The 27,568-nt window shown below is 43.9% G+C and overlaps 1 protein-coding gene across 1 annotated transcript in view; it reads right to left on the bottom strand.

Moving 5' to 3' along the window:
- The window catches only part of LOC117347325 (dynein heavy chain 6, axonemal-like), a 2,502,256-nt gene that overhangs the window by 730,454 nt on the left and 1,744,234 nt on the right, over positions 1-27,568 (bottom strand). Inside the window, 1 exon segment of the mRNA XM_033918113.1 lies at positions 14,174-14,409. Within this exon segment, the coding sequence (XP_033774004.1) occupies positions 14,174-14,409 (236 nt within the window).

Raw genomic sequence — 27,568 nt, 5'->3', positions numbered from 1 at the left:
GAACATAAGAAGTTGCCTCCACCGGGTCAGACCAGAGGTCCATCCTGCCCAGCGGTCCGCTCCCGCGGCGGCCCATCAGGTCCGCGACCTGTGAAGTGGTTACTGACCAATTCAATAACCTACCTCAAGTTCTATCTGTACCCCTCTATCCCCCTATCCTCCAGGAACCCATCCAAACCCTTCTTGAACCCCTGTACAGAGTTCTGGCTTATCACCTCCTCTGGAAGCTTGTTCCATGTGTCCACCACCCTCTGGGTAAAAAAGAACTTCCTAGCATTTGTTCTAAACCTGTCCCCTTTCAACTTCTCCGAGTGACCCCTAGTGCTTGTGGCTCCCCACAGTTTGAAGAATCTGTTCTTATTCACTTTCTCTATGCCCTTTAGGATTTTGAAAGTTTCTATCATGTCCCCTCTAAGTCTCCTCTTCTCCAGGGAGAACAGCCCCAGCTTTTTTAACCTGTCAGCGTATGAGAAATTTTCCATACCTTTTATCAGTTTAGTCGCCCTCCTCTGCACTCCCTCGAGTACCGCCATATCCTTTTTGAGGTACGGCGACCAGTATTGAACACAGTACTCCAGGTGCGGGCGCACCATTGCGCGATACAGCGGCATGATGACTTCCTTTGTCCTGGTTGTGATACCTTTTTTGATGATGCCCAGCATTCTATTTGCTTTCTTTGAGGCTGTCGCACACTGTGCCGATGGTTTCAGTGATGTGTCTACCATCACCCCCAGGTCCCTTTCAAGGTTACTCACCCCTAGTAGTGTTCCCCCCATTTTGTAGCTGAACATCGGGTTCTTTTTCCCTACATGCATGACTTTGCATTTCTGTACGTTAAAACTCATTTGCCACTTGTTTGCCCAGTCTTCCAGTCTCGTTAGGTCCCTTTGCAGGTCTTCACAGTCTTCCGTGTTTCTAACCCTGCTGCAGAGTTTGGTGTCATCAGCAAATTTGATAACCTCACATTTTGTCCCCGTCTCCAGATCGTTTATAAATATATTGAACAGTAGAGGTCCCAGCACTGACCCCTGCGGAACTCCGCTCGTGACCCATTGCCAGTCTGAGTATTGGCCTTTTATTCCAACCCTCTGTTTCCTGCCTGCCAACCAGTGTTTGATCCATCGGTGGATATCCCCTTGCACCCCGTGATTCCACAGCTTTTTATGTAGCCGTTCGTGAGGTACCTTGTCGAAGGCTTTTTGGAAGTCAAGGTAAATGATGTCTATGGATTCCCCCTTATCCATCTGGCTGTTTATTCCCTCAAAGAAGTGCAGCAAGTTCGTGAGGCACGACCTTCCCTTGCTGAAGCCATGCTGGCTCGCCCTCAGTTGTCCATTGTTTTCTATGTGTTCACAGATTGAATCCTTTACCATTGCTTCCATCATCTTTCCTGGAACCGAGGTCAAGCTCACAGGCCTGTAGTTTCCCGGGTCACCCCTTGATCCCTTCTTGAAGATGGGCGTGACATTTGCCATTTTCCAGTCTTCTGGGATCTCCCCAGTTTTTAGGGAGAGGTTACATATTTGTTGAAGTGTCTCTGCTATTTCGTTTCTCAGTTCTTTTAGTACCCTTGGGTGGATGCCGTCCGGGCCTGGTGACTTGTCGCTCTTTAGTCTGTCTATCTGTCTGAGGACATCCTCTTTACTTACCTCTAGTTGAATCAGTCTTTCGTCGTGTTCTCCGTTTATAAACACCTCGGGTTCTGGGATATTGGATGTGTCCTCTCTGGTGAAGACTGACGAGAAGAAATTGTTTAACCTGTCAGCTATCTCTTTTTCTTCCTTTATCGCTCCTTTCCTGTCTCCATCATCCAGTGGTCCCACTTCCTCTCTGGCTGATTGTTTCCCTTTCACATACCTGAAGAAGGGTTTGAAGTTTCTTGCTTCTCCTGCCAGTCTTTCCTCATACTCTCTCTTTGCTTTCTTGACCTCTTGATGGCATTTTTTCTGGTGTCTTTTGTGTTCTTCCTGGTTTTCCTTTGTTGGTTCCTTTTTCCATTTCTTGAAGGATGATTTCTTGTCGCTTATCGCCTTTTTAGCTGCAGTTGTTATCCATGCTGGGTTTCTAGTTCGATTTTTTTTTCTCCCTTTCCTAAACCTTGGGACGTACAGGTCTTGTGCCTCGAGCACTGTGCCTTTAAGCAGTGTCCAGGCTTCCTTTACGGTCTTCACCTTCCCTGAGCTGTTTCTGAGCTTTTTCCCTACCATTTTCCTCATGTCCTTGTAGTTTCCTTTTCTGAAGTTAAGTGCTGTCGTTGTGGTTCTTTTCACCTTTGGTGTTCCCATGTTTAATTTGTACTGGATCATGTTGTGATCGCTGTTCCCTAATGGTGCTAGTACCACCACTTCCTTTGCGGGTCCCTCTAGCCCGTTGAGGATTAGGTCTAGAGTGGCCTCCCCTCGCGTTGGTTCCGTGACTAGCTGCTCCATGAAACAGTCCCTTATCACCTCTAGGAATTTAGTTTCTCTCGTGCAATTTGAGTGTCCAATGTCCCAGTCTATTCCCGGATAGTTGAAGTCTCCCATAACCACCACCCTTCCACTTTTGCACTCCTGCCTCAGTTCGGCCTCCAGGTCCAGGTCGTTAGCTTCTGGTTGTCCTGGTGGGCGATAGTACAGTCCCAATTTGATGTCAGCTCCTTCCCCTCCTGTCAGTTTAACCCATAGTGACTCCAAACTGTCTGCCCTTGTTGTTTCTGTTCTGGATGAAGGAATGGAGTCCTTTATATAGAGGGCTATTCCTCCCCCCTTCTTGTGTGCCCTGTCCCTCCTGTAGAGTTTGTACCCTTGCAGGGCCACGTCCCATTTGTTGTCCTCTGACCACCATGTCTCTGTGATTCCTATTATGTCTAGGTCCTTGTTTCTGGCTATAACTTCTAGCTCCCCCATTTTAGTCCTTAGGCTCCTAGCATTTGTGTATAGGCAATTTAAGTCCCAGTTAGTTACCTTTTCTTTAGGATCTACTCTTGATTTGTTGCTCCTGCTGGTCTCCTCACGGGCTGCCTGTGGAGTGTCTAACCCGTCCTCTGCCCGTTTCTTAGTTCTTTGATAGCCCTCTGGTTTCGTCTGTTTCCTGAAGGGGAGCTGGTGTGGATACAAAGTAAGGAGTTTGCCCTGAGCTTAGAGGGATAGGGAAAAGTTTATGAAAGAGCCACACAGTAAAGCAGCTTTAAAAGCCCAAAGCTTGTCTTTGTCCTGAGTTACTGAACTTTTGGGAATTAAAGGATCATATGTCCTATATAAGGAAGATTAGAGTTTTCCACATACTGGCACTAGCTAGAGAAAGTCATGGCAGTATTGTAAAGTTTGTTCAAAAGTTCAAGCCAAATTATGGTGAAGAAGTGTTTGACCAGCATGAGAGCAGAAGTGCTGCTAAGCCCTGCTTGCTGGCAAACCAAGGTTCCTATTGTGGAGGGCTGCAAGAACTAAGATAAAACGGTTGCCTGTGTCATAGAACTGTCTGGAAAAAAACAAAAAGAATTGACCCCAAAATATCCACAAAGAAGAAAATCCAGAGAAAACCAAAAAACTCTGTGGAGTGACGATGTTCCTAAATGGACTTTATTTGAAATTTCAAAGTTCCAAAGGTACACTGAAACCTCTTTCTTCAGGTCAGTAAACTATACTGCTGTTACAGTAGTCCTGTCCTGACCTGAGGAAAGGAGTTATGGCCTCTGAATTACAATAAACAGGATCACCTTATTTCCATTTTCTATTAATAAACGATTATCTACACAACTACAATTATACTTTATCCTAAAGCAAAAATAAATAAATAAATAAAAACAAGTCCGTTTCGAATTTTGTCTTTGACAAACCCAAATCCAGTTCGGGTTTTGTCCCAGAGATAGGGAGAAAATACATTGAACCCCGATGCAAGAGGGCTGATCAAGTAGAATCCCAGGCTACAGAATTAGCTAACTACTGCTTAGACAATGAGTTGGCATCAGATGAGGCATGACAGGAAAAGGACAAGCCGGAAAGCTTTGCCACTGCCAAAGGATTACTACCTTTCCAGCAGCCTGTCCCTGTAAGAGCCAGGGCTAGAAAGAAACCTGTATGTAAATAGAGCAAGCTAGTGTGTGGAAAGCATTTCCCCCATCCAGGCTTAGGGGGAGTGGCTCTCCACAGCTTAAAACGAGTCCCTTCAGAGTAGGAGGGGGAGAGAGGCAAACAGGACAGAGGCCAGCTGAAGCTGACGAGAGCCAGGAAGAGAGTAAGACTCTCTCTCCCCAGGCAGAGGAGGCTGGTGAAACCGATTGGCAAATGGCAGATGCAGAGGAGATGTTTTCTTCCTCTGAAAGTTGTGATCAGGATCAAGAGGAAGCCATGGATATTCAGGAGAGTCTGGGAGGAAATGAATCTTTTCCAGTAGCCATGGAAATGCAGTGAAACGTAGGTGTTTTGTTTTCTATCTACAGTCTCTGAGCTTCAAGATAAGCTGTGTTTTTCCTTTGAGGAGAGTTTAGTTCCTTTCCTAGAAAACTGAACTCTGAATTTTGCCTTAAAGCATTGGATTTTTGATTCAAACACACTTTTGTACATTTCCCTGCTAGCATCCAGGCTAGGCAATTATGTTCCTCTCACAGCTGTGGGTTGTTGCTACAGCAATGTTTCAGAAGGAAATGTATGTAGAATCCCTGCATTTAACCAGGACATTGGCTCTAAATTAAAACTTTTCTACATGCAAGGCTGGGATAAGTTTTACAGTACCTGTGTTTCAAATTCTGAGCACTATTTCTGTTTATAGAGAAACAACTTATTCAAAGAAAGGGTATGCTAAAGTGAAACCAGGTGAAATTCCTGTCTGCTTTGCTACTCAGTCTGCTGGGAGGTTTGCTTTTCCTAGTCATTATCTGGCCAAGTACTGGCAGTGCTCTTTTTGAATGAACTGCTGAGGGAGTGTGGCAAGCATAAAATATATCTGCTCTGGTGAAGAGGACTGTGCTATCTTACACTGTTAAAGCCCAGAAGCAGGGGACTGCATTTAAATCATTGCTGACAATCTTGGACCCTTTGATTTTTGGGTTTTGTTTCTATATGAAATGAATATGATTTGATGAAATGCGTGTGTTTTTCTGAAACTGCAAGGCTGAAGCCTGTATTTTGGTTTATTGGGCCAGTAGCCAGAATAAAACTATTATTTTGCCATTTCTGACTAAGACTCCTTGCTTGCATGACCTTGTTAGGCTTTTACCTAGCCAGATAAAGTCCTGAAGGGTCCCTTGGTTGTAAGGGACACGCCGGGCCAGAGGTTTTGTCACAATCCCGTATGCTCGCTGCGCATCTCAGGGGCGCGGGTATGACATCGGTGCCCGAAGTAAGACACTAGTGCCTATGAGGCCTGCTCACTGGTACTTGAAGTGTTGCGCCCAGAGGGAACTAAGGATGAGATGTCAAGAGGTCGCAGTAAAGTCGGCACGAATGAACTCAATGCCATATTGACTTGCAACATAGTCCTCTGATGTTCTTGAAGACAAATGAAGATTCCCCCCCAAAACATGACATTGACAAGGAAACTGCCACAGCCAAAATCTAATCCAAGGCTGAGGCAGTGTAAAGAGGCCTCGCTGTCAGGAAGTCTGTGAGGGAAATAAAAACTTGTTTGGATTTTAAAAAAAAAAAAAACCGAAACAACAATACTAAAAGAAAGAAAATTAGAAAGAAAATATACGTGTGAGCGGAAAGGCAAGGCTATAAAATCGAAGAGCATTAGAAAAGCTGACTTAGCTCCACAGAAAAAAATGAAAACTGAGGAGACGCATGCCCTGTGTCAGGCGGGAACTTTCTAAAGTTCTTCAAGCAAGAATGCTTGTGCAGCTGCCTGCATCAGGGCTCCTTGGATGATGACACCCATATGTGAGAATATACTGCCTGCTTGTCCTGGGATAAAAACCATCTTGATCGTTAGATCCAGAAGAAATTCATCATATAATAGTTCAATAGGGCCTTACCAAGGCCCTACAAAATGATGGTAACATTCCATGAAGGGAAAGGAAGACACAAGGAAGGATGCATATGTGTCACCTGGATATATCTGGAAGAACAGGAAGCTAAATAGCATCTTTGCGCGCTCGAAAACACGAAAGGTCTATAACCGTAATTTTCACGGCCTCTTGTAGAAAAGTCAGGACTACCGAACTGGGAGCCTTCTCAGGCTCCACCTAATTCCTAGCACCCCACTGTGGGAAAGCCTTCCAGGCTTTGACAGAAGAAGCCATAGTAGAGGGTGTCTTTGAGCTCATAAGAGTCGAGGTAACTAGCTCAGAACAACTGCGTTTCATCAAGGCTGAGCGCTGAAGAGCCATGCCATAAGACCAAAACACCATGGGTTCTCCATGGACATCAGTCCCCGACTAAGAAGATATCGAGGAAGAGGGAACCGGAGTGTCTCATCCCATTTAAAACATACAAGATCTGCACACCATGGGCAGCAAGACTAGAGATACCAGGCTGGGATGTGTCGCTGTCCAGCGGATGACCCGACCAATCAGAGGCCACAGAGGGAACATCATACAGTCATGAAGCAGTCAGGGCCAAACCAAGGCATCCAAGCCCCAGCTTACTTGCTGTTAGTTGACCAAAAAAAGTACTCAGCCTTTGAGTTCTCTGCCGAAGCCAACAAGACCCTCTGGGGTAAACCCCAGCTCTTGTAAGATCAGATGGAACGTCTCCTTTGAGAGGGACCATGCTCCTGAGACCAGGAACTGACGGCGGAGGGAGACACCAGCAGCTGCACCAGCAAGTAGGGAGAAGCCACTTCAGCGGACAGCAATGGAAGCAGGACGTTGAGCTAACCAGTTTTCTGTATCGTTTGCCTTATGTATGACCACCTGCCCTCTGGGAGGCAGTCTTATGTATGCACTTGATGCGGGGAACTGGACTGCCTGAAGAAACAAGTTAGACTCCTGGAAGGCAGAATACTGGAACTACAGGCACTTCGAGCAGTAGAGGAGGAGGACAGAGAGGCAGACAACTTCAAGATGTAGGAAACTACTGAGGAAGAAGTCTGGGAGTTAGAGAAGTTCATTGTGGAGGCATACAGAGAGGCCATGGAAAATCACCAGCAACAGTGGAACTGCCGAGACACACCCACAGTGAGTGAGGACCACCTGGAGGACAACCACAAGGAAGAAATGGGTGATACAGCAGCAACACCTGGAAACAGCGAAGGGAAACCACAGTATGATGAGACCGGAGCAAGCCAGCACCAGGTTGAGGGAAGATGGAAGTACACGGAGGACACGGACCTATGGCTGGAGAGACAAAAGAAGACAGAGAGGACAGCGATCATCGTTGGGGACTCCATCATCAGGCAAGTCGACAGCCACATAGCAGGAGGGAGACAGGATCGGTTGGTGACCTGCCAACCGGGAGCAAAGATAGAAGACATAGTGAGCCGCATCGACAGGATCATCGACAGCGTGAAAGAGGAAGATACGGTGGTGGTGATCCATGTGGGAACTAAAAATGTGAGCAACAGGAATTATAGCAGAGAAGTACTGAAGAATCAGTTCCGGATGCTAGGAAGAAAGCTGAAGACCAGAACCAGAGGGTAGCGTTCTCGGAGATCCTGCCGGTACCTAGGGCTGATGAGAAGAGGCAAATGGAGCTGCAAGCAGTCAACGCTTGGATGAGGTGCTGGTATGAGGAAGAAGGATTCCACTTCGTGCGCAATTGGACGATGTTCTGGGGGAAGAGCAAGCTATTCAGGAAGGATGGACTCCACCTCAGCAGAGACAGAATGAGGCTGCTTGCAAGCAACATCAAGAGAGAAATTGAGAAGTTTTTAAACTAGGAAGAAGGGGAAAGCCGACAGTTGAGAGAGAGAGAGAGTCGATTGGTTCGGGAACCGGTATACCCAGAGGATACCGTGCAGGATGATAGCGGGGAAGACAGATCTAAAGGGGTACAAGAGGGAAGGAATTGCAAGAAAGGAACAGGTACAAACTCAAGTGTATGTACACGAACGCAAGGAGCCTAAGGACCAAGATGGGTGAATTAGAAGCTATGACACAAAAGGATAACTTTGACATCATCGGCATCGCAGAAACATGGTGGACCGAAGAAAACGTCTGGGACATTGTGCTACCAGGATACAAACTATACCGCAGAGACAGAGTGGGTCAAAAAAGTGGGTGCGTTGCCCTATATGTCAAAGCGGGAATCAAATCTACTGGAGAGAACACATATGAAATGACGAATAAGTTAGAGTCTCTATGGGTCAAAATTCCGGGAGCCAATGGATTGGAAATGAAGATCGGAATCTATTATGGACCCCCAGGGCAATCCAAAGAAATGGATGGAGAAATGATGGATGAGATCAAACGCAACTGCAAGTGAGGCAGCGCAGTTATCATGGGTGATTTCAACTATCCGGGAATAGACTGGAACCTAGGCACCTCCGGCTGCGGTAGGGAGACCAAGTTCCTGGATGTTGTAGGCGATTGCTTCCTGGAAAGAGGAAATGCAATTCTGAACTTAATTCTAAATGGACTACGAGGACAGGCGCAAGATGTAGAAGTGGAGGGGACGCTGGGAACTAGTGATCACAATACGATCTGCTTCAACATGGATGCAGGGGCGAAACATCGATCCAGAACAATGGCCACGACACTGAACTTCCAAAAAGGGAATTACGAAGGGATGAGACTCATGGTGGGGAAGAAGTTCAAGAAGAGGATAAGCACTGTAAAAACGCTAGAGCAGACATGGTCCCTTTTTAAGGACACGGTCACTGAGGCGCAAAATCTATATAAACCGCATATCAACAAAGGATCCAAGAAGAAAAAGAACAAAGAACCGGCGTGGCTCACTGTAGAGGTGAAGGAAGCGATCAGAGACAAGAAGACTTTGTTTAAGGAATGGAAAAGGTCAGAAACGGACGAAAACTGGAAAAAGCACAAACAGCATCAACGCAGGAGCCATAAAGCGGTAAAAGGGCCAAAAAGAGACGAGGAAAAAATAGCCAAGGAGGCAAAAAACTTCAAGACGTTCTTTCGATATATTAAGGGGAAAAGACCCACAAAGGAAGTGGTGGGACCGTAGAATGATCATGGAATAAAGGGAGTGCTAAAGGAGGACAAAGCCATCGCCGATAAATTGAACACATTTTTTTTACATCTGTATTTACCGAGGAGGATATACACAACATACCAGAACCTGACGGACTATACACTGGAGGCGAAAACGGGAAATTGACAGGGTTGACGGTCAGTCTAGAAGAAGTTTGAAGGCAGATTGATAGGCTTAAGAGCAACAAATCCCCGGGACCGAATGGCATCCATCCGAGGGTCATTAAGGAATTGAAAGGGACTATAGCTGAACTGCTTCAACTAAGCCAATCTGTCAATCAAATCGGGAAGGATTCCAGAAGACTTGAAGGTGGCTAATATTACGCCGATCTTCAAAAAAGGTTCAAGGGGAGATCCGGGAAACTACAGACCAGTGAGTCTGACCTCAATAACGGGATAGATGGTAGAGGTGCTGATAAAAGACCGCATCATTGATCACCTTGACGGACACAATCTGTTGAGGACCAGTCAGCATGGCTTCAGTAAAGGACTATCTTGCTTGACGAACATGCTGCACTTGTTCGAGGGAGTAAACAGGCAGATAGACAAGGGAGACCCGGTCAACATTATATATCTGGATTTTCAGAAGGCGTTCGACAAGGTTCCATATGAACGACTACTTCAGAAAATTGAGAGCCATGGAATAGAGGGTGAAATACTCACATGGATTAAAAACTGGCTAGGGGATAGGAAACAGAGAGTGGGGGTAAATGAACAATACTCAGACTGGAAGAACGTCACCAGTGGGGTGCCGCAGGGCTCAGTGCTTGAACCCGTGCTTTTCAACATATTCATAAACGATCTGGAAATGGGTACGACTAGCGAGGTGATTAAATTTTCTGACGATATGAAGTTATTCAGAGTAGTGAAGATGCAGGATGGTGAAGACCTGCAACAGGACATAAACACGCTCGAGAAATGGGCAGCGACATGGCAAATGAGGTTCAACGTAGATAAGTGTAAGGTAATGCATGTTGGTATAAAAAATCCTATACACGAATACACAATGTCTGGGGCGGTACTTGGAGAGACCCTTCAAGAAAGAGACTTGGGAGTACTGGTCGACAAGTTGATGAAGCCGTATGTGCGATGCGCCACGGCAGCGAAAAGGGTGAACAGAATGCTAGGAATAATTAAAAAGGTGATCACGAACAGATCAGAGAAGGTTATCATGCCTCTGTACCGGGCCATGCTGCGCCCTCACCTAGAATACTGCGTCCAGCACTGGTTGCCGTCATGAAGAAAGACACAATACTACTCGAAAGGGTCCAGAGAAGAGCGACTAAAATGGTTAAGGGGTTGGAGGAGTTGCCGTACAGTGAGAGATTAGAGAAGCTGGGCCTCTTCTCCCTTGAAAAGAGGAGACAGAGGGGACATGATCGAAACGTTCAAGATAATGAAGGGAAAAGACTTAGTAGATAGAGACAGGTTGTTCACTCTCTCCAAGGTGGAGAACGAGAGGGCATACTCTAAAGTTACAAGGGGATAGATTCCGTACAAACATAAGGAAATTCTTCTTCACCCTGAGAGTGGTGGAGAACTGGAATGCTCTTCCAGAGTCTGTTATAAGGGAAACCCACTCCAGGGATTCAAGACAAGGTTGGACAACTTCATAAAAACATAGAAACATAGAAAAAAGCAGCAGAAAAGGGCTATAGCCCACCAAGTCTGCCCATTCCAAGTATCCCCTCCCCTGAATTTACTCCCTTAAAGATCCCACGTATCAAAACGAACGCAAGTAGGGCTATTCTTGGTTAGGGCACTGGTCTTTGACCTGGGGGCCGCCGCGTGAGCAGACTGCTGGGTGTGATGGACAACTAGTTTGACCCAGCAGCAGCTTTTCTTATGTTCTTATGTTAACTCCAACCCCATAGGCCACCGAGAAAGACAGAAGATGCACTTCCACCCAATGGAACATCACCGATATTTCTGACCCGAGAGAGAGAACACTAGAGCTCCCTTGTGATGAACGTACTCTACTGCTGTGACATTGAAGAAACTTGCACCGCTGGTCCTTTCTGAAGGGGCTGGAGAGCGAGTAGCGCCCAAATTTCCTGAAGCTCCAGACTGTAGGTCAACCAACAGTGCTGACCAGGTGTCCACTGCCCTGAATGAAGCGGGCCCTGCAGTAAGCCCACAACTCAACAGGCTGGCATCCATCTTAATAGTCATCCACTCAGAAATCTGAAAAAGCCAGACCTGGCTGAGAGCCACCCCCTTAAGCTCAAATTGCTGCTAGCTGGCTCTGTCCAGGGGAGTGGCATCTGAAGGGGAAAACTTATCAGAGATCACCAAGATAGAAAGGACTCCCATCAAGGGCTCATTGGTGCTCTGGCCAAAGTATCACCTCCAAGAAGGCTGCCCAAGACCCCAGAACCTACAGATAAAACCAGGCTGAGAGAGCCGGATGATCCAAGAGAATTCTTATCTGTTAATGAAGGTTCTATGTACATACCCTGAGAAGAAACACAAGACCCTGTCTGGAGACAAAGAGAAGCCCCAGAAACTCCAGGAACTGGGAGGACATCTAGAGTCTCTTCCTGAACTTGCAACAGCTGCAGCATAGACACTACCATCCCCACCATACCTTCGTACACCCGAGATGGAGCCTGAATCAACTGCTTTCCCAGGAAGGGTGGACTTGGACCCCCGACCATTAGAAAACCATCTCAACTACTGAGACGAAAGTATGGGAGCTGTTGCGAAGTCAAAGGGGCAGAGCTGCAAACTGGAAATGCTGCTGCAGAACATGGAAATGCAGAAATCTGTGATGCTTCAGGCAAATTGAAATAAGGAGGAAATCTCTGTGTGATCCAAGGACACTAGAAACTCCCCTGAAAAGACAGCAGCTATCACCATGTACTTCTTTGTCCATTCAGAAAAAAAATAATTTGCAAGAAGCAGGTGACCGACAGTAGATCCAGAATGGATCTCCAATCCTCTGAGCTTTTCTGGCACGAGGAAGTATAAGGATAAGGAGTATCCACCTAAACCCCCATTAAGAACATAAGAACATAAGCAATGCCTCTGCTGGGTCAGACCTGAGGTCCCATCGTGCCCAGCAGTCTGCTCACGCGGCGACCCAACAGGTCCAGGATCTGTTCAGTAATCCTCTATCTATACCCCTCTATCCCCTTTTCCAACAGGAAATTGTCCAATCCTTTCTTGAACCCCAGTACCATACTCTACCCTATTACGCCCTCTGGAAGCGCATTCCAGGTGTCCACTACACATTGGGTAAAGAAAAACTTCCTAGCATTCGTTTTGAATCTGTCCCCTCTCAACTTTTCCAAATGCCCTCTTGTTCTTTTATTTTTCGAAAGTTTGAAGAATCTGTCCATCTCCACTCTCTCTATGCCCTTCATGATCTAGTAAGTCTCTATCATATCCTCTCTAAGTCTCCTCTTGTCCAGGGAAAAGAGTCCCAGTTTCTCCAATCTCTCAGCGTATGAAAGTTTTTCATATCTTTTATCAGATGTGTCGCTCTCCTCTGAATCCTCTCCAGTATCGCCATATCCTTCTTAAGGTATGGCGACCAATATTGGACGCAGTACTCCAGATGTGGACGCACCATCGCCCGATACAACGGCAGGATAGTTGTAATACCCTTCTTGATTATACCTAGCATTCTATTTGCTCACTTAGCGGCCATTCTTGGTCTGGAACAGGTTCCATCATTCCGATGACTAAGAGGCATAATAAAAAAATACATCTAAGTCTGTTTTGGGCTTAGGGTGCTAGTTGCCGAAAGTCAGCAGCGTCTAAAGTCCATTCTCGAAAAATACATCCAAAATATTTATTTTTACAAAAATTGTCTACTTCCAAGACCAGCTGTTTGATCGTCTAGTCCACTAAGTCATCTATCTTTATACCCCATTCTCATCCAAAAAATTGTTTAACTCAAAAATGCCTAGAACAAGACCTTTTGAACGTGGGAGGGACCAGCAAAGTGATTAACATGTCAACAAAGTAGTGAGGCACCTTACAGGGCACTGCTGTGAACTTCACAAAAAGGGTGCCACAAACATCTCACCACAATTCCTTTGCAGGTCATGGTAAGCCCCCCCAAAACTTACTATACTCACCTGTCTACCACCCCAATAGCCATTATGGCTGCAGGTGGCACCTGTATGGCAGTACAGTAGAGTTTGAGGGGGTTTTGGTGGACTCACAATTTTCCACCATGAATGTAGAGTGGCTTATTAGCCTGGTTCCTTCCCTCTACAGTTTTCTAGCCCTCCCGCCCGCCCCCCCCCCATCCCCTCGACTACTTAAGCCACCTCTTTGCAGCTCTACTAGGCTTTCCTATGGCAGGTGCTGATGTTCTGGAGGCAGGTATTTACGTTTTTATTCCGATTTGTATGGTGGTGTATGTGTGTGTGTGTTGAGGGGGGGGGGGTCATTGATCACTAGGGGACTGTATGGGGGTCTGTACTTTATGTCTATAGTGGTTAGATGGCCACTTTGGATACCTTCTGGACACTTAGACCTGTTTTTAGATCGCCTAAGTCACAACGTATAAGTTCCATCCAGGAAGTCTCGTCAAACCTTTGATTATTGCTGCAGGATGATAAGTTTGGTCAGCCCACATCCCACCTACCTCCCGCCCTAACCACGCCTCAAAAAACGCTCCTTTTCACTCTGGATGTACAGCGGCAGTCAGAGGCCTAAAATGCCTCTAGATATTTCTAAAAACCTGTTTTGATTATCAGTACTTGGATGACCTGTCTTTTAGGTCGTCCAAGTGCTGATTTGGGCAGGTTTTTAGATGTATTTTTGGTTCAATTATGATCCTCCTAGCGTATGGAATCCGGAAGAGACGTAACAGAATTCTTATCAGTGTCTGATAGGAGCACTTACCTCGTCAGTCCACATAAAAAACCTCTAGTGCAGCTTGATTTAAAAAAGGGGGATAATTTTTAACATCACCATATTAGGGATAAGAAGGAATTTTTTTTTCATTGCTGCAGAAATAGTTAAATGCAGGGTTTTTGATTTTCCTATATTACAATGAAGAAAAACCTGTTAGATTATCAGATTAAAAGATTCCAGGAGGTTTTTATTTCAATCTAACAATATTCATTTTTCTATGTGACTCACTTTGAATTTAAAAGAATACAGATAGCTTCCATAACCGTCATGACCAGATCTGGAGGCTTAGTGAAAACTCGTATTTCAGAAATGTCTGCCTTATCCAACGAGTCGAGAGCTTTATTTGCAGCATCAAGAGCTGGGAGAGCCTCATCTAGATCCCGCTGGGCATCATCAGCAATTGCTTGGGTCTCTTCAGCCTTTACTTTTGCTATTGCTTCATCTTCTTTAACAACACGACGAACCTGCACATTAACCAATAACATTAACAATGGTAAACTTTATCCCCCTCTTTTATGAAACTGCGATAGCAGTTTCTAGCGTGGGGAGCCACATTGAATGACCCGTGCTGCTCCCGATTCTCATAGGAACTCTATGAGCGTCGGGAGCAGCGCAGGCCATTCAGCGCGGCTCCCCGCACTAGAAACTGCTATCGCAGTTTCGTAAAAGGAGGCCAATGTTTCATAACAAAAAGTAATTCCTCTTGTTTTAAAGTTTTTTTTTTGTTTTGATTTATTGAAAAGGTATAATCCATTTCTGGTCATACTGTATTATATATGTGATCAATGCAAAAGCAAACACCAATTGGAACAAATTTACTAAGCTGCATTAACCAGTTAGCATGTATTTTACCACAAATTAGTTGCTTAATGTGGGTAGGGCTAGTGCACAGTCATGAAGGGGTAGAGTGGAGGCATGCGATACACTAGCTGCCATGACTGCCAATAATGCAGCTGTACTTAACATTACCTGAAGAGGTATCGTTAAGTGAAGCCACACTACCAGTAGTCCATTAGCACAGGGCTGAATATGAGGTCACTGAGGTAGCCATTTCTCCCTTCTTCTCCTCTGGGCTGCTCCCCCTGATCCAATCCCCCTTTCAAAAATCATGTGACCTAGAAATCTCTGCATGGTGTGCATCTCCACAGATAAACAGTGACTTTGTAAACTTGCTATTTGCAGGTATTTGCAGGTATTTGGGCAGGTTTTTACCAGAAGGGCTCGACTCAATTAACAAAATTTCCTAAATTCAGCTAGAAAGTAAGATAATTTCTACTTCAAAAATTATCTTAGAACAGCAGAATTAACTAGAGATTTTTGAAATATATAAGTTTTTAACATTTTCTGAAAAGTTAATTGAGAGAGTAACCTGATCTCCGAAGGAAGCTCATTCCAAATTTATGCCAATAAAAAAGCAAAAGATTTGCAAAAATTAGACTATCTTAACTGATGGAAAGCTAAGTTTATATTTCTGAATATTTCTTGAATGAGATGGTAAACAGGAACTGAAAAAGACAGGAATTAAAGGGGAAAAAATCCTATACAAAATTTTAAAAATCACACAAATGCATTTGAATTGAATTCTTCAGAAGTACCCTAAATAAAGGGGTCACATGATCGTATTTATGCTTACCAAATATCAATTTTGCTGCAGTATTCTGAATAAGTTGCAGTCTTTTCAGGTTGCATTTATTCAGACAGGCTTAGATGGAATTAGCATAATCCAATTGTGACAAAATAATCACCTGAACCAAAACTGCAAAATGCTGCTGAAAAAACAAATGATGTACCTGTCTAAGCATTCTATGACTGAAGAAACATTTTTTGTTACATTACTAACTTGAGATGCAAAAGAGATTGTAGAAAATCCAGGATGAAACCTAGGATTTTAGTTGATCAACTCATGTAAAATGCCGCTATTTACATGTGGCAATGCATCTAAAATATCTCCCTCCATATCAAATTGCTCACTTTTTTTTTCAACATATTTATTCATAACTACCTACATGCTCAGTAATTTTTTTCTTATAGGGGGGGTCAATATTCAAGATGATTTAAGTGGGCGTTAGGAGAATCCAGATAAGACCTGCATGAAAATGTAGGCAGAGAGACCCCTGAGACCTGGGGAGTATCCGGACTAAGACCTGCATATATTGTAGGCAGAAGACACCCCCAAGAGACCCCAAAAAGATATACTTCTAAGAGAGACATTGTACTTATGAATTCAAGCTTCTGGACATTCATATTTCTGCTTGTCAGCAAGAGACAGTCCCAGTAACTGGAGAGGTCTGCTGACTGTGACATCACTGATGGACTCGAGCACTAGTACATGATAGAATGTACTAACAAAGAACAAACAGAACTACAATTTGGCTCAGGAAAGAAGGGGTGTTCTGCTCTCAGAAATTATTGCTTAGTATTAGGAATGCAGTATCAAGGAATTATAAAAGGTCAGTTTTGGCACCAGGTGACATCACGTTTCAGTATGATTCCATGATAAGTGTATAGACCATTCAGCCAAAGGAAATAATGCATGTGACAAAGCAATGAGAAGTGAGTAATTAGGTACCCTAGGGTACTGGAAGAAATATATAAGTTACAAGCCGGATGGCATAAGAGTAGAGTGAGGAGTCAGACCCAAAAGAACATCAGATTGCTATTTTGTATGTATGTTATTCTTATAGCCAATATGCTGTACTTTGCTATTTCATGTGAGTTGCCTTTTGCTTATTACTAATAAACCTATCCTATAACAGCTATTTGGTTTATAGCGAGAATTTGACTGTTTATGGTAAGATTTCGCAGCATCTTATCATCTGGTAACGTGATGTGCCTTTTGGTTTTTCTTTGTCATTTGGTGGCTGCAACGTTGAATGCTAAAATCAGGGTTTTTAAAATATTTCAGCAGCACCTGGCTTTGTGTTAGAACTTGTGACCATGACTTCTGTATTGTTTAGATACTGTTGCTAGGGAAACGCTGAGCCTATCTTTTCTTTTGTATGAATGACAGTGCTGCTTCTGGGGAAACAATCTGATGTTTAGTAATTGTGTTCACTCTGGTGGTATCACATGTATAAGCAGTCCCATACACATCTTTCCATGATAACAGTGAAAGGTTAGAATAGAGTAATGTTAACTGTTTATATCCCTTTCTGTCAGCATGCATCCTAGTGAACATGTGCTATTGGAGTACGTGGAAACCGATGCTTGACTCACTTTTCCTTTTAACTCTTAAAATTTTTTTTCCTCCTGAAACTTGAAACCTGTGTGTTCAAACATATTTCTGAGAACGGACTAATGCAAGTTAAATTTTCTTTTCTGTACATTCATGGAATTTACGTTTTCAAAGCTATCTTTCTAAGCCTCCTTTCTTCATAAAAAGGAGCGTTTCCTCCACACAAATAAAGCCTTTCCTGGCATTTTGCCCAAAGTACCAATAAGTGAAATAGGGTAATTTGAGATATAATTTTAAACCTTCATTGTTTTGCACACTAAGGTGTGTCCCCGACCGTATTAGTTTGTATGTATGACCGTGAGACTTGACCAGCGCTAGGGAGCCTGCTATATTTATTGGATTTGTGACAGGTCTGTTAGTCTGGTGAGTGAAGCCAACATTGTGTCTTTGGATTTTTGAGACTGGCAAGTGCAAGCCAGCTGTTATTGTGAAATTTATCAAGTGTGGGACGGGCCCACTATGTTTTAGGTTCATGTTACTGTTTGTGTATACATTAATGAATGACTCCCAATCTTTATTGACTGATGATTTGTAGCCAGCGAACTGATTGATAACAGGCTTTCTATACCAGGTTAACTGGCGGGTCAGTAACTGCTGAATAGCCAGCCGTGTTCCGTAAGTATTTCTTTTATTGACTTGTTCAGTTAGCTAGGAATTCTTAGATAAGAAGGGCATGCATCTTACTTCTTTTCTCTTTTTCTTTTTCAAGATGCTGTAACAGGCCTTAGCCAGCTGTATTAACTATTTCTATCATGTTACCCTTGGATATTGTTAAGATTGCTATTCACCTAGGTTTACATAAGCTTATACAGCACTTCCATGGCAAACGCATAAAGAAAACTTTAATAATTGGAAATGGCCAAAGGAGGGCTCTCTTTACTGGAACGACCTTGTCACCCTCCGCACCATTATCATGAATGGTAAAAAAGGCAAATCCCTATTAGAACATTTAAGAATGTGGAACTTGTGGCATGACCTTTGTCAGGACCCTCCAGCCCGAGATATGACTAAAAGTAAGGACATTGCCCCTGCTACAGTTCATACTTCTGCCCCAGAACCCCCTGCTGCCCCAAATCCCTTGCGCATGACTCCAGACAATCTAAAACCACCCCCTTACTCTCATGTTTCTCCACAGAAAATGAATCTTTCCATTGGTTTATATCCGTCCCTGCAACCTCCGGCAGGTAGATATGACCGTGCACCCTTTTACCCGCCCACACCGAAAGTGCGACGGTTTAACCCGCTTTATCGGTTCACTCTAAATTCCATGCCTGCCTATAAAATCAATGCCATTGTAGACTTGGTGCCTGCGAATGGGCGTATTAGCCCTGAATCTTATGTTTCTGACAAGTACCCTAAAGCGATTGACCCTTACGATAGTAATTGCCCTTCAATAACTCTGGACCTGACCCATCTTTGCTTAACCCCAAGCCATCCACCACCTTACCTATCATAGTGAGAGAAGCTCCTGTCACTCTTCATGATGAAGCAAGCTTTAAGCAGTGGCCCAAACAGGAAACCAGACGACAGACAGATATTAATGAACACCTTAAATATGTCATCCCAACAGAGCTAGATAGAAGATGCCATAAAATGACACAAACCCAGGCACATGACGAGAACTGTGTAGGAGAACTGATACAGGACAATTTAGAAAGGGAAAGCTCACATTTTGATTACCAAATCAGATCACATGAGCATTTAGGCTCAGCATAGCCTTTAATTATTTTGGACACACCTGAGGTTAAACACTGTAGTTCTGAGAAACTGATTTGGGAAAACTCTATTAGGCATCTTCTAAAGTTTGAACCCACCAAATTACACACGTCTGTCACACATGCTCCTACTCATGCACAGCCATTTGAAAGCGTTATCATTTTGCAGGACAAACGTCCCCATGATATTGTCACTAATGAATTTTTGCATGAAGCCCGCTAGCAGCGTTCATGGTACTTGGATAGAGTTGCTCAAGTTCCTGTTGCCCTTTCTTCACCTGCTCCCACTTTATCCAGAGCTTCTTCATATGGTACACCTGAAATAGAGGCAGCAGAAGCCTTGTGCTCCCTCCGGGATAATGGGAGGACTTTAGTTTCTTATGAGTGCCCTAGACATAAAGATTGTGTGCTTGGCCGCAAATGCATTGGCAGATTTGACCATGTTAGTTGTATTTTGCAACCCGCTCCTGTCCAAGTTGATCTCCCTGTTCCAGCTGATATCCCAATACCAACTCCGACCCAACCCACTCCACCACAGGTGCTTCAGGCCCCACTTATGATTAAACAAACTAACACAGGGAAGATTAAAACTGATTATGTAGCATGGAACTTTGTAGATAAGTTTTCTGTTAAGGCTCAGCTTCCACCGCTACTTGTGGGAGCTTCACCTTGGATATCTAAATTTGAATAAATCACATCCCAATAGGAATTAGCTCTTGGCGACATTCGTTCCCTGTTAGTCAAGTGCATAGGTAAGACAACCACTGATATATTTGCCGACGCTAGCATTGCTAATTTTGACGGCGACAGATTTGACAATTATAGATCAGCAGTGTGGGATGACCTGAGGTCCCGATGCCCAGATGAGAAAGACATGTCTAACCTCATTTCCTTTAAATGCAAAAATGCAACAGACATATACTCTTTCATTCAGGTCTCTGAGAACACGTGGGAATCGCAAATTGGGGAACCTTGTTCCAAAGATAAATGAGAAGCTTAGCCTTTTAGACACTCAAATATGCGATGCCTAAAAGCATACACTACACATTTGATAGTGTTGTCAGCATGGTAGACAAAAAACCCAGGGTCGGGTTTTAGAATCGTAAAATAGCCAAGCAAATGTTAGTGAATTAATCGCTTGGCTATTTTGCATGGGGTTTTACAAATCTGCATGGATGGATCGGGAAATGGCCGTTTAATGAATTGATCGGTTATCAGCGATCGTGGATAAACCTGTGAAAACAGGTTTAGCAACGATCGCTGACTTTAGTGAATCAGGGCCAGATGGTAACCTTGGAAAGGCTTGTCAAAGAATTAGAAGTCCAACTTATCAGTACTTATTGAGGCAATCAATGAATCAGCAACTCCCAGGGTGGGCTTCAAGAATAGAATGTGGATTTACAAGAAAGAAGATTAGCAAATGTAAGAACCTAATCTTTCTTTCTTGTACAATCCCATTCTATTTCTGAACAAGTGGGACGTAACAGAGCAGTTTCTCAAACTCAGGGTGGGATAGAATCCTGCTTGGCTGCCACATCTATTCTGTAAAACTTCATAAAGGTATGCAAAGAAAACCAAGTGGCAGCTCTACAAATTTTTTCTGGGGTAACCACCGAAGATTCTGTCTATGAGCCTCGTGTGGAGTGAGCCTTTACCAAAAGTGGAAGCCATTTTCTGGCTCCAATATAGGTGGATGAAATAGCCATATGGATCCATCTGGAAATGGTGGCTTTTGAAATCAGCCTGCCCTTAAGGGCTGCACCTACCAGCACGAACAGCACCTCTAAATACCTCAACAAAAGTCTGCTCTAACCCTAGGGTAAAAAGGCTGGCAACCACACTGCCTGATAGACATGAAAACTAGAGACCACCTTCGGAAGAAAGGAGGGGACAATGCGGAGGATCGTGCTTGATTCCATAATCCAAAGAAAGGGATTTCTACAGAACAAAGTCTGAAGTTCAGAAACTCTGTGGGTCGACGTAGTGGCCATTAAGAATACCGTCTTGATGGTGAGATTCATCAAAGAAGCCCAATCCAGTTCATAGGATAAACTTGCAAACAACCTGAGAACTAGATTAAAATTCCAAGTCAGAATTGGCTGACACAACGGAGGGCAGAGCCGCAACACACCCTTTAAAAACTTGACCACAGCCAGAGAACCCCCTGTGGCTTAGGACCAAAGCTGGAAAGTCCAGCTATCTGAACTCTCAGGGAGTTGACTGCAAGACCCTTTTCCAGGTCATCTTGAAAAAAAGTGGATGGGTTGTGAGAATATATGCCTGCTGTCCCTGGATAACACCTGTTATGGTAAGTAACTTTGCTTTATCCAAGAACAAGCAGGCAGCATATTCTCACATGTGGGACTCCCTAATTTACTACAATGGGAGGGAGTGTTGGCCATTAAGAGAATAAATTTTGGAATACTGCTTGGCCAAAGTGAACATCTCATCTTGAAAGGATTCCAGACAGTAGTGAGACTGAGAACCAAGTAGCTGCTTTACAGATTTGATCTATGGGAATGGAATGCAAGAAAGCAACTATACATGACCCCTGAGCTGCAGCCCAGCCTAAGTACAGCAGAAGGCAACAAAGGCTACCAACCATGTGGAACACGCTCTCTTGGTTACAGGCTGATCCAAACTGTGAGAATCAAAGAAGAGGAACAGTTGAGATGTTACATGTAGCTCAACCCATTGAAAGTGATAAGTCATGGCTAATTTATAGTGTAAGGTAAGAAGAACTGTTTCTCCAAGGTGAGAATGAGGCTTGAGAAGAAACTGGAAACACAAATGATTGATTCCAATGAAATGCCATGACTACATTCAGTATGAATTGAGGAAGACCCCTGTGAGATCCTCCCTCATCAGGCCCTGGGCACAGGGCTAAAGGACAGAGAAAAACAGGCCAAGCACTAATATGGATTTTGTGTGCCTTCAGCTTTAACAGCCTTTCTATCAAGCACTGTGAAACTTCAAGCTCAGATGCTGTTTATCTGAATTATAATAATAATAATAATAATAATTTTATTCTTATATACCGCCAAAGCCATGGAAGTTCGAGGCGGTTTACAGCAAGAAGTGTTGGACAATCAGCAAAGAGGTTACAATCAAAGACAACAGTATAATCTTACATAATGAAAGAATTGGAAAGCTATATAGTTCTTAGCAGAGCTGTGTAGATTCTTAGTATACAAATCGATTGAACAAACTCATTTTTACCAATTTTCTAAAATTGAAGTAGGATGAGGAAAGCGTGATAAAGTTACTAAGCCAATCGTTCCATTTGCCTGCCTGGAAGGCAAGAGTTCTGTCCAATAATCTTTTGTAGTGGCAGGCTTTTATTGTCGGATAGGTGAACATATGTATTCTTCGTGTGGGCCTAAAAGAACTTGCAAGATTAAAATGGGAAACTAGGTAAGTGGGGGTCAGACCAAATAGTGATTTATAACACAGACAAGAGAACTTAAACAGGATTCACGCCTCTAGGGGCAGCCAATGGAGTTTTTGGTAGTAGGGGCTTATGTGTTCCCATTTCTTCAGTCCAAAGATCAGTCAAACTGCCGAATTTTGAATGGTTTTTTTGAAGGATCCCAAGTAAATGATGTTGCAATAATCGAGCAAGCTTAGGATGGAAGATTGAACCAGTAAGCAGAAGGATGCTGCATCAAAGTATTTTCTGATGGTTCTGAGTTTCCATAGTAATGAGAAGCATTTTTTAACCAATAAATCTGTGTGAGCATTTAAGGTGAGGTGGCGGTCCAGGGTGACTCCCAGGATTTTAATGGAGTGGTCAATAGGGAAGTGTATTTGATTTTGTTGTTAGGGCTTGCAAGGAAAAATTTGGTTTTGTCAGTGTTGAGCTTCAATTTGAATTCGGTAATCCATAGTTCAATTTGCTTTAGAATGGATGATAGATGAATCTTAGTCTCGGGGGTCAGAGTAGTAAGGGTAATAACAATGGTGATATCATCAGCATAGATATAAAATTTAACTTTTAAGCTTTGTAGTAAGTTCCCCAATGAGGCAAGGTAGATGTTAAACAATGTAGGGGAGAGAGGAGAGCCTTGCGGGACTCCGCAATAGTTTACCCAACTAAAGGATTTTTTATTGTCACTATAGACTTGATATGACTGTTTGCTCAAAAAACCCCAAAACCATTTTAACATGTTACCTGAAAGACTAATTGACTCTAGACAGTCAATCAGAATAGCATGGCACTACTTAGGTCTAGTTGCAGAATTATAGCACTGGTACCCTGGAAGTCCAATAATGATGCCATGAAAATTTCAGTGCTGAATCCAGAACGAAAATCAGACTGATTGTCTTGCAGTATGCTAAATTTGTCCAGATGCATTACTAGTTCCTGGTTGACCAGTCCTTATCCCAGGACAAGCAGGCAGGTATTCTCACAAGTGGGTGACGTGATCCAACGGAGCCCCGATGCGGACGCCTCACAAGCAGTCTTGCTTGAAGAAACTCTAAGTTTCGAGTTGCCTGCACCGCGCATGCGCGAGTGCCTTCCCGCCCAGCGTAGGGCACGTCTCCTCAGTTCAGATAGTTAGCAGAGAAGCCAACCCAGGGGAGGTGTGTGGGATGTGAGAATAGCTGCCTGCTGTCCCTGGATAACAACTGTTACGGTAAGTAACTGTGCTTTATCCCAGGACAAGCAGGCAGGTATTCTCACAAGTGGGTGACCTCCAAGCTAACCAAAATGGGATGGTGGGAGAGTTGGCAACTTAGGAGAATAAATTTTGAAATACTGTTTAGCCAAACTGTCCATCCCGTCTGGAGAAAGTATCCAGATAATAAAGAGAAGTGAAGGTATGAACCGAGGACCAAGTGGCAGCTTTACAAATCTCCTTAATCGGTGTCGATCTGAGGAAAGCCATAGACGCTGCCATTGCTCTGACCTTATGGGCTGTGACTTTACTGTGAAGGGGTAATCCAGCCTGGGCATAACAGAAAGAGATGCAAGCCGCCATCCAGTTGGAGATGGTACGCTTAGAGATAGGACGTTCCAACTTGTTCGGATCGAAGGAGACAAAAAGTTGAGGAGCAGTTCTATGCGGTTTGGTGCGTTCCAAATAGAAAGCCAAAGCACGTTTACAGTCCAGAGTATGAAGAGCTGATTCTCCAGGATGAGAATGAGGCTTTGGAAAGAACACTGGAAGAACAATGGATTGGTTGAGATGAAATTCCGAGACAACTTTAGGAAGGAACTTCGGATGAGTGCGAAGGACCACCTTGTCGTGATGGAACACTGTAAACGGTGGATCTGCAACCAATGCCTGGAACTCACTGACCCATCGAGCAGAAGTAAGGCCATTGAGAAAGACCACTTTCCAAGTCACCCATATGTGAGAATACCTGCCTGCTTGTCCTGGGATAAATTATGTTTCTAAACAACATAAATCTGAGATAGGTCTACAGTAGTCAGGTTTTAGGATCATAAAACCCGATGCAAAATAGCCAAGCAAATGTTAGTGAATCAATCACTTAGCTGTTTTGCATGGGATTTTACAAATTTGCATGGCCAGATCGGAAAATGGGCGATCGAGGGGAAAACATGTGGTGGGCCGTTTTGTGAATCAGGTCAGTTAGCAGTGATCGTCGCTAAACTTGCCATCACTAAACCTGTGAGAACAGGCTTAGTGACGATCGCTGACTTTAGTGAATTGGGGCCGTAGACTTTTTCAGGTTCTCCTTCAAACTCTCAATGTCCCATCTATATCTGCAGAGGCTCTTGTTGTGGTGTTTCACAAGCCAGATCAAAATCCTTTGTATGTTAAAAGTTATTATCCTATTTCTTTAATCAATGTTGAGGCAAAATTATATGCCAATGTTTTAGCTACTAGACTCTCCTCTATACTGCCAGATCAAATTGGTTTTCTTCCATCCAGATACTGGAGTTGTAATGCTTGTCTTCTCTGTCAAGAAGTCTACAAATCCAATGACTGCACTATTTTTGGATGCTGAAAAGGCCTTTGATAGAGTCGAATGGCCTTATTTTTGTGCTGTAATGCAATGGTTTGGACTCCCCTTACAATTCATCTAGTTGGTCCAAATTATTTATTCACAACCCTCTGCTAGACTTTAGCTTAATTCCACATCATCCCAGTCTTTTGGATTTTCTCGGAGTGCCCATTATCTCTGTTATTTTTTGATCTGGCTTTGGAACCTCTTGCTATAGCTATTCATCACTGTTCTATGATTTAGGGTGTCAATATTCAAACTCAAGAAGTTAAAATCTCATGAAAACCACTCCATTTACTTTTAAAGCTGACCTATTCAAGTGGCTTACCTCTTTGCTGAGTAATGGCTTGTTTCCAGAAGAGCTAGGTCAAATTCTTATTATGCCTATTATAAAAAAAATCCCAAAAAATAAAAAAATTGCCATTAAATTGAATTATAGACCTATTGCAAGTATTCCTCTTTTTACCAAACTGATGAAAGGGTTGGTCAATATCGATCTTGTAAATTACCTAGAAAAATTTTACATGAGTATCAATCAGGTTTTCGATCTGGCTTTAGTACAGAAACAGTCCTAGCATCATTGATTGACCATCTTTATTGCCTATTTAGTGTAGGCAAAATAATCCTATAACTAGATCTAAGTAGCGCCTTTGATCTAGTGGACCATGAGATCTTCATGGTTGCCTGGATTCGATTGGGATTTCAGGAAATGTTTGGGAGTGGTTTCAGGGCTTTTTGAAGAAAAGATCTTATCAAGTCTACAGTGATGGCAAATTTTCCCATTCTTGGAGTAATCCATGTGGAGTGCCTCAGAGCTCACCATTATCAGCTACATTGTTCAATATCTATCTCGCCTCACTGGGAAATTTATTGCACAGATTAAATCTGGAATTCTATATCTATGTAGATCAGGGGTGTCCAACCTTTTGACTTCCCTGGGCCGCATTGGCCGAAAAAAAATGTTTCTGGGGCCACGAAAATGCTGCAGCAAGACAGAGGGGGGAACCGGCAAGATGGTAAACACCTGGGGACAGCAGAGGAAAACACTGCATCATCCTTGACTGGGGCCGCACAAAATACTTCACGGGGCTGCTTGCGGACACCCCTGAGATGATATTACAGAGCTGTGCAAAAGTTTTGCATCACCTCCGAGTAATACATTGTTCCGTCTTTCTTTCTGGATCACAGCAATATTTCTGATGCCTACTGCTACATATTATATACTGACATGCTCAGAATTTTATGTTCTATCACCCTGCACATTTTAAATTGATTTAGGACTTCAAATTTAATACTTGTAATGCATAAACTGCAGAATGTCAAAAATGTCGATATTTTGCGTCAAAACCAGATCAAAATAGTCCAATCATATCACTTCATTTTCAACCAATGGCGTTTGTTTTGAGGAACCAATCACAGCACAGCTTTCATGTGCATATATGGCAAAGCAGGAAAATCAGTTTTCATAACTGTCAGCTACTCCAGTGACAGCATAATTGCAACATGGAAAAAGTTTGAAATCTTTCAAAAAAAGAATGTGTGACGGTGGTTGTACTTAATGAAGAAGGCTATTCAAGCCGGCAAATTGCAGCTAGGGTGAAGTACAATCAAAGTACAGTGGTACCTTGGTTTGTGAGCATAATTCATTCCAGAAGCATGCTCATAATCCAAGGTACTCGTATATCAAAGCGAGTTTCCCCATACAAATTAATGGAAACTAAGATGATTCGTTCTAACACTTCTCAAACCCAGCATATGTACTCCCCTCTCTTTCCATCCACACAGACCATCTTTCCCTTTTCTCGTCCTCCCACTGTTAACAGGCCCCGCTCTCAAATCAAGGCCTGCTCCTCCATACAGGCTCCCTCTCAGCCCCCAGCTGCTCCGAGAGTGTTACAATGCCAGCATCACCTCATGGTACCTGTTATTGCTCCAGTCCCACTTCATGGACCCATCTGGTTTCCCGCTACCGCTATTGGCCCCGTTCTGCTCTGATCACCTTTCACTGGGTGTTGGCAGCTCTGCACAGGACGATCACGGGCCCATCTGGTTCCGGTTTCCTGCTACCGCCATTGCCAGTCTCTCCCCTCATGGCCCCGTTCTGCTCGCCTTTCACCAGGCATTGTCAGCTCCGCACAGGACAAGAGGCGATAGTAGCAGGGCTTCAGGGTGGAAAGAAAGTGAGGCGGGATGGCGGGGGACATGACTGAAGAAGGTGGGGGACAGGGTAAAGAAAGCGAGGCTGGATGCCGGGGGGGCTTGCAATCCAGAGCCAAATGCAGCATTCCATTGTCCAAGCTCCTCCCCCTTTTGCTTCCACTTCCTACATAAGCTCCTCCCCGCCTCTACGAAGTAGCTGAGATGCCTTTCCTGCCCACCCTCTACCAATCAGGGCTAGAGGGCGGACCTTTGCACAACTCTCCCCATCCAGGGACATCCAGGCAGCGGTGGTGCCGGCGTGCGATGGTGCATGTTGTTTGCTGGCTGGAGGTAAGATGGGGGGGACACGCTCGTTGATCAATTCAACACTCGTTTTGCTCGAATGTTTTGCTCTTCGCAAACCACGTTACTCACAAACCGAGGTTTGACTGTACACTCATACGCTTGCTCAGTAAGAAAAAAGAGACAGGAAATGTGACTGACTGGGCTCAAAGTAGAAGACTACACAAATCCACTGTGCGAGAGGTCAGAGTAGTTCGC

This window comes from Geotrypetes seraphini, chromosome 1, assembly GCF_902459505.1.
Source record: "Geotrypetes seraphini chromosome 1, aGeoSer1.1, whole genome shotgun sequence".
NCBI lineage: Eukaryota > Metazoa > Chordata > Amphibia > Gymnophiona > Dermophiidae > Geotrypetes > Geotrypetes seraphini.
This window is presented reverse-complemented; position numbering and strand designations above follow the sequence as displayed.